Source organism: Sinocyclocheilus rhinocerous, unplaced genomic scaffold, assembly GCF_001515625.1.
Source record: "Sinocyclocheilus rhinocerous isolate Xijiao unplaced genomic scaffold, SAMN03320098_v1.1 scaffold2899, whole genome shotgun sequence".
Taxonomy (NCBI): Eukaryota; Metazoa; Chordata; class Actinopteri; order Cypriniformes; family Cyprinidae; genus Sinocyclocheilus; species Sinocyclocheilus rhinocerous.
Window position 1 is genome coordinate 85601 of NW_015624228.1, and position 12661 is coordinate 98261.

The 12661-nt window shown below is 38.2% G+C and overlaps 2 protein-coding genes across 2 annotated transcripts in view; one reads left to right on the plus strand and one right to left on the minus strand.

Moving 5' to 3' along the window:
- LOC107739807 (alpha-tectorin-like) overlaps positions 1 to 2614 on the minus strand; it is a 12291-nt gene extending 9677 nt beyond the window's left edge. Inside the window, exon 1 of the mRNA XM_016552014.1 lies at positions 2503 to 2614. Within this exon, the coding sequence (XP_016407500.1) occupies positions 2503 to 2575 (73 nt within the window). The 5' untranslated portion in view covers positions 2576 to 2614. The remainder of the gene's footprint in view (positions 1 to 2502) is intronic.
- Positions 2615 to 8947: 6333 nt separating this feature from the next.
- Positions 8948 to 10535, plus strand: LOC107739851 (general transcription factor II-I repeat domain-containing protein 2-like). Its single transcript, XM_016552067.1, has 2 exons — positions 8948 to 10312; positions 10416 to 10535. Exons 1-2 carry the CDS (start codon positions 8948 to 8950, stop codon positions 10533 to 10535), a joined length of 1485 nt encoding a protein of 494 aa, XP_016407553.1.
- The last annotated feature ends 2126 nt before the right edge of the window (positions 10536 to 12661 follow it).

Genomic DNA, 12661 nt, shown 5'->3' on the forward strand with positions numbered 1-12661 from the left:
ATCCAATGCTGTCACGTCACGTGACAAAAGAACGAATGATTGGAAAGACTCGAGAGATGAACGAATCAATTCTCTTTCCGGCTCACACTGCATTGGTTAAACTTCATGTGATGAACGAACGACTCAAACCTGAAGACTTGTCAGATAAGAGCTGAGGTGAGCTAATCATAGACTGAAGACCCAGGTAAACAATGAATTCATCTTTTCTGTTTCTTATAGCAGTTTTGTATTGTTTGTAGTGTGATCAACGTTTGCGTAAGTAGTAGACGTGTTAGGGAAGTAACACGTAACATTTTAATTATATTTTGCTAAAATGAACGAAATGAACGAATATTTGCAACGTGTTTCTGTATTTGGTTGTGTTGTGAGTATTTGCAACGTGTTTCTGTATTTGGTTGTGTTGTGAGTATTTGTTGCACATTCCTCTATTTCAATGTGTTGTGAGTATTTGCAGCGCGTTTCTGTATTTGGTTGTTACGAACATTTGCAGCGCGTTTCTGTATTTGGTTGTTACGAACATTTGCAGCACGTTTCTGTATTTTGAGTATTTGCAGCACGTGTTGTCAAACTGATTAAGATGTTTTCTTAATTTGTTGGTGCGTTTTTTGCATGTGCCACTGTATAAAACACTTGTCAATGCATCTTATTTTAGCTACAAAATCTAAACACCAATGCTGCTACCCAAATTGCATACTTATACTATGCCCTTAAAGTATGTACTTTTTTGGTGAAGAAAAAGTACACACTTTTGAGTGTGTAGTAGAAGAGTAGGCAAGCTTTGGGACATACTCCCTGTGTTCCATTCTGAGGGGCTCATCCCTACACCCTAATCCCTTCAAAAGGTTTACCCTCCGGAGTGAGAGCTTCGAATGGATGAAGGGTGTAGGGGTCAAAAAAACTATTTTTTTTAGAACGCACTTCTGCGTCATCTTAACGAGACGATCAAGGAGGCACCTTTGTCGCACATTTTGTACGCTGGTTGACCCCCAAAAAACACGCTCGGAACGATGAGTAGATTGTACAAAAGAGTAGATTGTACAAGCTGCGCCTTTTGTTTAACGTTGTTTATTTTTTATTTATGTATTTATTCTTGGTTTATTGGACCAAGACCAATGGATATTACTTCATAAGCAATTGGGTTTAAATGGATACATTTTGCCTATGCATAATTCATGTCATGTAGCTCAATGAATAAATAAATTATTTCTTTGTTCTCATGCACATTTTGTCATGCATATTTAATAAAATTATTTGTTCGTTTTATTAGCGTAATGTATTAATTTCGTTTGCCAAGAGTCCACCACATTTTAACCTTACTGTGTGTTCATTAGTGGTGTTACCATTATCCCTTCTGAACAAGTCAAACAACTACCTGTGCAAAGGATCATGGGGGCCCGAAGTGTCCATCAGTTGTACCCTTCGAAATCCTTCATTCTGAAGGGCCCTTTGAAGTGGCCAGTTTTGAGCACCTCGGTTTGGAACGGCCCTTCAATATGGCGGCCATGATTGTTTTTACTCCGAAGTGCCCATCGGAGGGCGATATGTCCCGTTTGGTACGCACCGTTAATCACACCGCTGTCGCATTTAACGCATGCACCCTGCCACTGTAAACTGGCCTGTCAATCATCTTGTCACAGTTACATTTTTTTTCTATTTTCCATGTTGTAAATTTTCCATATGTTCTATTTGAACAGGTGTTGGCCTTCAGTATTTCTCTGTGTACGTGGATAAAACTTCTGTCAGTATTGTAGGTTGCGCACAGATGCCATGTTTGTAGTTTTTTAAACACTTTTATTCATGTTTGTAGTTCTGAATTGAATCCTTCTCCAAAGTGCAATGGATAGATCCACACTTCGAAAATCTACCTGAAATTGTAGACCCTCTGGGGACTTTTGGCATACTCTTTTCAACATACTATGCTTTGGGACACACTTATTCTAATCTCTGTTTAGGATGGATAGTATGAACACTGGGGCGCAGGGCAGTGCTTTTGTACACTTTGTCATCCCATATCATGTCCTGCCCTCTAGTGGTTAAATAGCATTACTGTTGTTGGGCAGATCAGCTTCTGTGACATGGAATAATTGCGAAATCCGGTGGTTTTCAGAGCAAAACAATGACTCAGTTTTAGGGTTTTCCTTAGCTAGAATATGTTATCTCATATGTTTAGTAATTCTCAAACTATTTTTATAAAGACACAAAATGGAAAAGGACGTACTAAGTTTAACTTCAGCCAGATTTGATGTCACATCTTACTATGTTTCATGTAGTTAGGTAAAGCCTTACTCAAGTATCGAATTCACTGCAACACTGTAACAATGCATTTATGTGTCAATGACAATAAATAAATAAAAGATAAGTAAATAATCACAGTTGCTTCTTCACAGACACAGGTTTTACTGTGGTTGTAGACAGAAAACAATGCATCACTTGTTTTTATGTTCTGTTTTTCTTTTTTTGTGCAAGCTTGTCACAGAATATGGGGAGTTTTGTCTGTCTTACCTGAAGCCAGGTTACTGTTTCTTTGGTTCAGGAGCAGTAGGAGAAGCCAGATGTGGACAACTAAAACCTTCATCCTGGTCCAAGTATGTGTGTCCAGCTCAACTCACTTTATTGTCACGTTACCGTCTACACAAGTATGAGGCGGTGTGTGAGTTTAAATAGGGGAGAAAATTTGACTGGCCAAACAGCATTCTTTGTTTGCATGTGCATATAATTACGCACATGACTTTTGGCTAACCATGTTTTGCTGTACATCAAAGTGCCATTTGTCATAATGATTAAAAGTCTACATTAAAAATGCACATAGCACATAAAATGTATAAAGTTACTAATAAACATCACTGATAAAACACGAATATTTGTTTTCTTTGTTCCAGAGGCATGTTTCAGCGGCATGTTTCTTAAAGCACAGAAAAGGCATTAGATCTGATATTAGATGTTTCTTTTATTAATAAAGAAATTTCATTTCTGGTATTCGGAGCACAAAAATAAACTCAGCAGGAATGTTGCTCTCCAGGAATGAGAAATCTACTAGACGAGCCTGTTTTCCCCACACCACTCAAACACAGAACCAGGAAACTGTTTATTAAGCCTTGTGCTGTGTTGGAAACCCATATATAGCACCTTTGGTGTTCCTTGGTCAAAAATGACCAGCCTTTTAAAAAATGCTGGTAAATCTCGTTATGCTATATTATCACCAAAGGTTGCCAGCTTGTTTTCTTTCAAGAAGCACAGGTTTTGTATTTGTTTTTGGAACTGATTGATTGTAGGCCTTACTAATCAGAGCCTATGCACCTCAGTTTTTGAGTGAAAAAAAGAGTGTCTATGCATGTGTGATTCTAGACAGTTTGCTAGAATCTTTAGTGTCCGTTGTGTGAAAATGGAGAAAGATTCATGTCGCTGCGAGATGCTGGCGGAGTGAGAGTGTTGTGAAAGAGGGCGTTGCCACATTCAGCTATTATATGCATCTTTCGACTTGCCTTTTCCACCTATTTTGACACTTTAGGAAGTTAGTAAAGTGGGAAGTTGCAGTTTAGGGTTAAACATATCAAAACATTTTAAGTAATTTAAGTTTATTTATTTTTTCATTTTGATTTGTCATCAAAAACTGTCCCCACCCCAGACCTCACTAATTTTCAAACCCTAGTTGCGGCCATGGTTTCATTATTAAACATTACAATATATACATATACTGCAATTTAAAATAATGCAGAACATGTGGGAAGGGCTACTGCGTGTAGGGTAGTTTCCCGGCCTCAAACTTTTAACAGTAGGGCCTTTCGCACCGTGGGAACCTTTTCATAGTACCAGAACTAATTGTGGAACTACGCACTTTTTGGCGTTTTCGCACCGCCGGAACTGGGTGCGATTTTAGTACCGGACTGCCTTTTTCGAGAACCAAATTAGCTCCTACTCCGGAGCAGGGTCTAACCAGCACAACTGGTACTACGAATGCAACCCTTTAAATGGTACTGGGAAATAGTTCGCGCAAAATCGTCCCAGTACTTTAGTACTGTACATTTAGTACTGGAACTAAAGCGGTGCGAAAGGCCCTAGTTATTAAAGAGGAACTCCACAGAGAGGCAGGTTTGTCCATTGTGTGATATTCTATGAGAGATATTTTAGTTGCATAGCAAATTCAGCTATTTCAGCCGCCCAAACATACTCATACTGTATATATGTACACAGCCACGATAATTTTAACAATGATATAACTTTCAATTTCACGGTTCCCAAATGTGATTGGAACCCACATTCCTATTGAAGCTCCTTCAGTCAATGAAGGAGACTCTGTTAATAAGAAGTCATATAGCATCAATGTCAGAAGTCAGAAAGAGCTTTAATACCAAGTATGTTTACACACACAAGGAATTATGTGGAAAATAATGTTTTTTGAACCTTAAACCACGTAAACACATTGCACTACACCAAATACACAAAATAATGCTCTTTTTAGCAACGCCATATGACCCCTTTAACACAAGAACCACCAGAGGTCGCTGTATACCTAAAAGCACCAGCGGGTAAATTTTACCCACGCACATGACAACTGTATTTATATGGCTAAAGAGCATATTATTTCACTGTATTATGCTACTGTCTTCACAAAGAAGTGTCTAGAGTCATGAAATTATTATGTCTAGTCATCAACTATATTTTTATCCTGTTGTTTTATGTTCAAGACTTTTTAATGCAGGCTACACTAATCCATAACGGTCAGTAGCCTAAGCTAAAAATATAAAAAGCCTGCACTGACAACGCAAATTAGAAGGTAATAGCCTAAATATTAGGGTGGTGTAATATTATAATACAATGTCATTAATCAATATATTAAGATAACCCATGCTATTTAAATTACTAAAATAACATATATAGACAATAATGAGCAATAATGATTCACCACACTGCATAGGATGATGCGATGACAAATTCAAACGCACAGCTTCACCTAAATATTTATTAATTTGTTTAGTTATATCATTTATAATTTGAATAAGAGAACAACACCATTAAACTTTGGGTAATCAAAAAATAGTTTTATTCATTACATCATATAGATCAGATTTGGTTTCTTCAGGAAACGGCCAGACTAGAATAGCAACACAGTAGCGAACAATAAACGATATGGCAAGACAAAAAATAAATAAACAAGAAGCCAATTTACATTACTACAGTTTTATTAAGAAATTTATGGAGGGGAAAAAGTAAAGACTTGTTTGTTTTAACAACATGCCCAAAAGGATCAATGTTCAATTTTGTATCATGAAAGGGTATTTAGAGTTGTATGAACCTTGCTTGTTGCATGAAGCCGGTTTTTGTTTTTACCCAGGTAAGTTCACGTTTAGTTTGAACAAACTCTGAGTTTTCAGGCTTAAGAAGGTGGGTTGGTTTTGAGCGAGTTTTGTCGCCATGGTAACCTGCGCTACACGGCTACCCTGCTCCTGAGCAGGTTTTATTCTTGGTTAGAGACCACAAACCCCGAACTGGACCAATCAGCTGTGAGCAAAGTGAAGTATATATGATGCAATTAAGCCACTCCTCCATCTCTCTCTTCAAATTAAAGTAGTTTACAGTCAAAGAATTTTAATTAGCAGTCTTTCGCTGCTAATTACTAATTACATTCATATTACATGAATGATAATGATTTCTAAATCATAATATATTCAAATAATAATTTGATGAACTGTCAATTAATATGAAACTTTGCATTTAAATTAATTTAAATATATACATATAAATAAGTTTTAGTATATACAGCTTTTAAAATGACTAAACTTATGTGTTTTCTTTTGAACACTTTGTGAAAGTATTTAAATTATTACATTTAGTTGATTTATGTGCGTAGTCATATATTTTCATTCTACTGCCTCCTCAAACTTTTGCTGCAGCAGCAGTGTTTATTCCTGCCTTGTAAATTCATTATAGGCAGCGGCTATTTGCACTAAGTGCAAATAGTGATGGATTCTATTTACACTATGGTAAAATAGCAGGATTTTCTGCTATTTATACTACTTAACATATTGAGTGTAAATTATAATTTTAATTCAAATTATTAAACGGATGCCACCTTGATGGGACAATAAAGCCCTCCCTACACCTACCCTAACCCTTCCCAAATACTTATTTTCAACTTTTTGATTATTTCCTTAATTTTTATTGAAAATAAATGCCTTTCCGATGTGATATGAGATTTGAAAAGGGAGAAAAAAAAAGTTCGGCAAAAGGCGGATTCGAACCCGGGTCGATCGCGTCAAAAAAACTTCAGTACGCGCTTTACCATCTACACCACTGGAGCTGATGACAAACAGCTGTCTTTTATAGTGTATATATGGTTCATTAACGTTTATAAGAACTATTTTAACCATTTTAATTAAAGATTTTCATTCAGCCTGTCAAATTCGTGGGTTTTAAACCCACGTTCAATGTAATCCTTTACAGTCGTGGACCGTTAATGAAATCCACTTTAACCAAATAAAGCTGAAATTTGATTTACTGGCTTTACGTTCTGGGGACAAACTGAGATGGAATAAGATGAATACTTTGACATAATGATTCAGTTTCAGTTAATAAAATAAAATCAGCAACCACAAATTTAATTTTGATTTACAAATTCTTTTGAGTTTGAAATATTCATTAGTTATTTCCAATTCTGTAATTTGAAGATCACAAATGCTCTGTAGTTTATCATGAATTGAAAGCAGTTTAGTTGCTTTCATTTAGACTTAAAACTAGATATAAAGCTCAACAGTATTATAGCTTTAGGCTTTTGATAGCTCTGCAATTCATCCCTTCAATTCATCCTTAACCTTTCTATTTATAATTGTTTTCTTCATCTCATCATGAATTTATTCTCATCATCAAACATGAAGATACTGAGGAACAAACAGGTTGGTTTTCATTCTCAAAGCTTTTCCTCTACTTGTCTTAATGACATATTCAAATATACTTTTATACTATACTAATTATTACCGTATTGGCCCGAATATAAGACGACCCTGATTATAAGACAACCCCCCTTTTTCCAGATGTACCTTTTTAAAAACCAAATCTTGTTTTTTCTCAGTAAAACACATTTTGTCTTAAATTATTTTCATATAGCATATTTTTCCTATTTTAATTTTTGTTTTGAAAGTATGGTAAAAACTGGTAAAATGTACCAACAATCACATTTTATTTCTGAAAATATCACAGTTAGGAGATTTATAGCGAGTGGTTCCCTGCATTATTACAGCAAAGCGCATTATTACAGTACTAAGCCGCTGCATTAGAGCAGCTCTAATGCGATTAAATTAAAGATGATGTACCATAGAGCAAAAAAATGAACAGTGAAAGTAACAAAAACTTGTAAAAATACATTTTAATGGGCATAATTAAGTGTGAAAATAACCGAAGGATATACAGTGAAACCAAAAATTATTTTAGACTAGGTCAGCCTGTAGTCTTTAGACTGTAGACTACAGGCTGTCATTAAGGCTAAGGGTTGCCCGACTAAGTATTGATAGTTGTGTAAATACTGTCATACTAACAGCTGTCTGAATTATTTTGGTTGATTGTAATCTATTACATACCTTTCTATCAAAATTATCTAGCATTATCAAGATTAATTTGTTCTGACACAGTTTAACTCTGAGTTCTTGTCATATTTTATTACCATTTTCTAAACTATAGCGAATGAACTGTGATAATGGGAGAAATGTTGAAGGTGTCTGAATACATTTTGGTTTGACTGTATCTATTTGATAAATGAAGTTAACCAACTAACATTATACATACCCTTTTGGTTTCTGTACCCAATATTTAAAAAATTTACAAATGCAATAAAAATATCGGTATCGGTACTCGGTATCGGCAAGTACCAAAAATAAAAGTATCGGTATCGGGCGAGTACTGGAAAAAGTGGTATCGGTGCATCCCTAGTTGTGGGTGTATTATTGACATGTCAAAGTCTAGACCCTGAAAATAAGACGACCGCGTTTTTTCAGATGTATTTCCAAGAAAAAAACATTCTTATATTCGGGTCAATGCGGTACTTGGTTAAGGTTATAATCTCTTCTAGAGATTTTTTTTTCTTTTTCTTTTTCTAGCTGACAGCAAGTCGAATCAGAATGTCAGTTTCGTTTTTCTTTTCTTTTCTTTTTTTAAGTCTGTGTAAAGGCAATTCAGAGAATTGTTTCTAAACGCATTATAAATGTTAGAAATGTATTGTTGAAAACACGTTACAAAGACTGTGAACTATGTACTGCAGAATTGTGATGTTAGACAAACCGTTTATCACTGTTTTTTGTGTTCAGGATTTTTTGGGTGGGCCTGAAATAATGTCTCGATGACGCACTGGAGCCACTGAGCATGGCCCCTCACCTAACACTAAGGGTGCTTTCACACTAGCACTTTTGGTGCGCACCCGGGTTCGATTGACGTCAGAGTTCGGTACGTTTGGATGATGTGAACGCTGTCTTCCGAACTCGGGTGCGCACCCGCGAACCGTACCCGAGTCCGCTTAAAAAGGGTGGTCTGGGGTACGGTTCAAGTGAACTCCGGTACGGTTCGCTGCTGATGTGAACGCAATCGTACCAAATCACGGAAGTGAACCGCTACTAATGACGTATTATTTGATAAAAATGTGTGTTTGTTTCACTCACATTCCTGACGAGCGTGAATGATGCGCTGCAAGCAGAGAGCTGTAGATCTCATTTCTGTTCACCTTCAGAGTACTTTAGAGCAGGGGTGTCCAAACTACGGCCCGCGATCGTTCCTGTGGCAGCCCGCGAGGGATTTAAAAAATAATACAAATCTGGCCCTTTATAGTGAAAAATAGATCAAATTCACTAAATAACCATCAGGTGACGCTATCACATGCAGCCAATGCAGTTAGTCAGACGTAGGCCTACATTTATGAAGGGGCTAAAAAAACAACAAATTATTGTTTATCACATTTTGCTAAGTCATGGCGCAACAAAGAAACAGGAAAATCGAAAGTGAATGCAGGAGATTTCAGACACGTTGGGGAAATGAATATTTTTTCACGGAGGTGAGCGGGAAATGTGTCTGTTTAATTTGCCAGGAGTCCGTTGGGGTGATGAAGGAATATAATGTTAAAAGACATTACGAAACAAAACATCAGTCTTTCAAATATTACACTGGTGCTGAGCGCAATCAAAAGGTGAAACAATTGGCAGCTGCCTTGTTAGCTCAACAACAATTTTTTCGTGCTAATAAAGCACAGGAAAATTCTACATTAGCTAGTTATGAGGTAGCTCACCTAATAGCGCGGCATGGAAAACCCTTCACTGAAGGCGAACTTATAAAGGAGTGTCTGATGAAAGTTGCCACAATAATTTGCCCAGAAAAGATGCAAGATTTTAAAAATATCAGTCTTTCAAGAAACACAGTCGGACGGAGAATTGAAGACTTGTCGGCAAATCTAAAAGAACAAGTGACAGACAAAGTTCCCACGTTTGATTTTTACTCAATTGCGTGCGATGACAGCACTGATTCCACAGATACTGCACAGCTGTTAATTTTTTTGCGAGGTGTGGACAGTGATTTTTGCATTTCAGAAGAGCTACTTGAAATGAAGAGCCTTAAGAGTACAACAACGGGAAAATATCTTTTTGAAGCCGTATCATGTGCGATTGAAAACATGAATCTCCCTTGGGCCAAGCTCTGTGGCATTACAACCGATGGAGCATCAGCCATGATCGGCGAGCAGAATGGAATGGCTTCCATGGTATGCAACAAAGTTTGCGAAAGTGGAGGTGAGGCTGTGAAAATGCACTGTATCATACACCAGGAAGCGCTCTGTGCCAAAGCCATCCAGATGGATGACGTGATGACCACTGTGGTAAAAACTATAAACTTGATTCGTTCAAGAGCGCTCAACCACAGAGAATTCCGGGCATTTCTGTCTGATATTGATGCAGAATATGGCGACGTAATATATCACTCTAACGTGCGATGGCTGAGTCGTGGCTCTGCTCTACAGTGGTTCTATTCGCTGCGGTCTGAAATTGACCAGTTTTTGAAAGAAAAAAATCTGACACTTGATCAACTCAATGACCCTGACTGGCTGGCAGACCTTGCTTTTTTAGTTGATTTGACCAGTCACCTGAACGCACTGAATAAAAGCCTGCAAGGCAAGGACCAGCTGATATCGGAAATGTATGCGCACTTGAAATCCTTTGCTGTGAAGCTAAGACTTTTTGAGAGACAAATCAGTGACCGCAATGCTGTGCACTTTCCTAGTTTGTCCGAAATCATCTCGCGTTTTTCAGACTCCAACATCCCTGGAAAAATTGATAAATATTCGACAGTGCTCACATCCTTAATCACAGAATTTAATCAGCGTTTTCAAGACTTTTCCGCTATTGATAGCGACATCAAACTGTTCTCAACCCCTTTCTCTGTTAATGTAGAAGGAAGTACAAGAGAATGTGCAGCTGGAACTCATAGAACTTCAGTGCGATGATTCTCTTCACAGCCGCCACCAGCTTATTCCCCTGTCCGAGTTTTACAAGAGTTTGAATAAGAGTTGAAGATAGAGCTAAATAATGATAATCATTATGAGGGTCAATCTCTATCTCTCAGTTTCTGGAGGCGTATGAAGTGCATGCAGAAAGAAGAACTGCTGTGCTCGAGTCCCTGGTGAGGCCTGACTTTGAGAGATGGCGGCGACTAAAGGAGAGGCGTAGGCGCTCTTTTGAAAGGAAGCTGTTGACCAGCATGGGAACAATCGTGGAAGAGCTAAAGAAAATAAGCAAACAACAAGAGCAAATTATTCACTTGCTACAAAACCAACCTCAATAACATGTCTTAAAGAAATAAACTTTTGTATTTTGACTTTCTCTAAAATGTCTATCACAAATGTATTCCTTCACAGGTTCTTTTTTGGTTGGAATTATTCCTGTGGTACACAACTTTTGAAGACAAAAACTATTGTCTTGTTTTATTCAAAAATTTGTTCAGGAGTATACAGTACTGATAAAAAAGTTCCGAAATGCTTATTTAAAACTGATATCTGAAATGCTTTTCATTTGCAGGAATTGGAGCCTCCTAAATTTGGATTTTAGAATGCCAAAGGCATGCTCAATGACAACACGAGCAGCATTGAGCTTCCTGTTAAAGCGCCTTTGCCTAGCTGTTAAATGGCCGTTGTCTCTATAAGGCCTCATAAGTCGAGGCAACAGAGGGTAGGCTGAATCCCCAATAATATGCATTCCCTGTGGAACAAGGGAATGAGGATCTTCTTCAAGAACACGTCCAACCTTTGTTAGGCGAAATGCTCGAGCATCATGCCAACTCCCAGGGTGACCCACACTGATGTGACAAAAGCGCCGCTGACTGTCACAAAACCCAGTTAAAATAACTGAATAGAACTGTTTCCTATTCAAGTATGCTAGGGGATTATCACAATGGGGTCTCATTATAGGAATGTGACACCCATCCACTGCACATACAGTGTTGGGGAAGCCTGCTGCGGCAAACTCTAGCCTAGATATCTGCAGCCTTTGGCCTGTAGGCCAGGAAATTTTGTGGGCCATGTGTGAATTAACAAGTTAACAAAACTCATGGAGATGTCTGGAAAGTGTGGATTTTGATGTATTGAATCTATCTGCCACCCCTCGATATGACTCCTGATTGGCCAGCTTCGTTGCAAGATGGCCACCACTCAAGAGTCTCTTCGGAAAATGGCTGCCGTTCTAGAGTCTCGTCACATCTCAGCTGATCGTCCAGGATCGACTTCAGGAGAAACCCCCCTGCAATCCCCCCACGCACCATCATGGACAGCACTGTGGCTGCAGTGGAGTCATTCTGGTTCCTGGGGACCACAATCTCTCAGGACCTGAAGTGGAACACTCACATTGACTAATGACCATTGTTAAAAAGGCCCAACAAAGGTTGTACTTCCTTCACCAGCTGAGGAAATTCAACCTGCCTCAGGAGATGCTGAAACAGTTCTACTCGGCTGTCATTGAGTCTGTCCTGTGCACTTCAATAACTATCTGGTTTGGTTCAGCTACAAAATCAGACATCAGAAGAATACAGAGAACAGTTCAGACTGCTGAAAGGATTATTGGTGCTCCCCTGCCCACCCTCCAAGAACTGTATACATCCAGAGTGAGAAAAAGGGCTCAGAAAATCACTTTGGATCCCTCACATCCAAGCCATCTCCTTTTTGAACTCTTGCCATCTGTTCGGCGTTACAGAGCACCGAAGACCAGGACAGCCAGGCACAAGAACAGTTTCTTTCCCCAGGCAATCTACCTCATGAACAGTTAATGTTCTCCCATTGTGCAATTAAAGTACAGTATGTGCAATAACCTTATACTTATTTATCACCCTAAACCCTAGTACATCCCTACAACTTATTTTATTTATTCTATTCCTATTCCATCTATAGCACACCTGTACATACAAGTTATTCTTTTTTTTTTGTGGTTTATATTTATGCATGTGAATTTTATTCACATCTCATTTTTATTATCTGTATGTTGTTGTTGTCTCCGTGTACTGGAAGCTTGTGACACTATAACAAATTCCTTGTATGTGCAAACATACTTGGCAATAAACCTCTTTCTGATTCTGATTAAACTCATCGGCCAGGTCCACCTGAGATCCCCACGAGCTCATTCTCCTCCGTGCCTCAGCAGCGGCGGGTCCT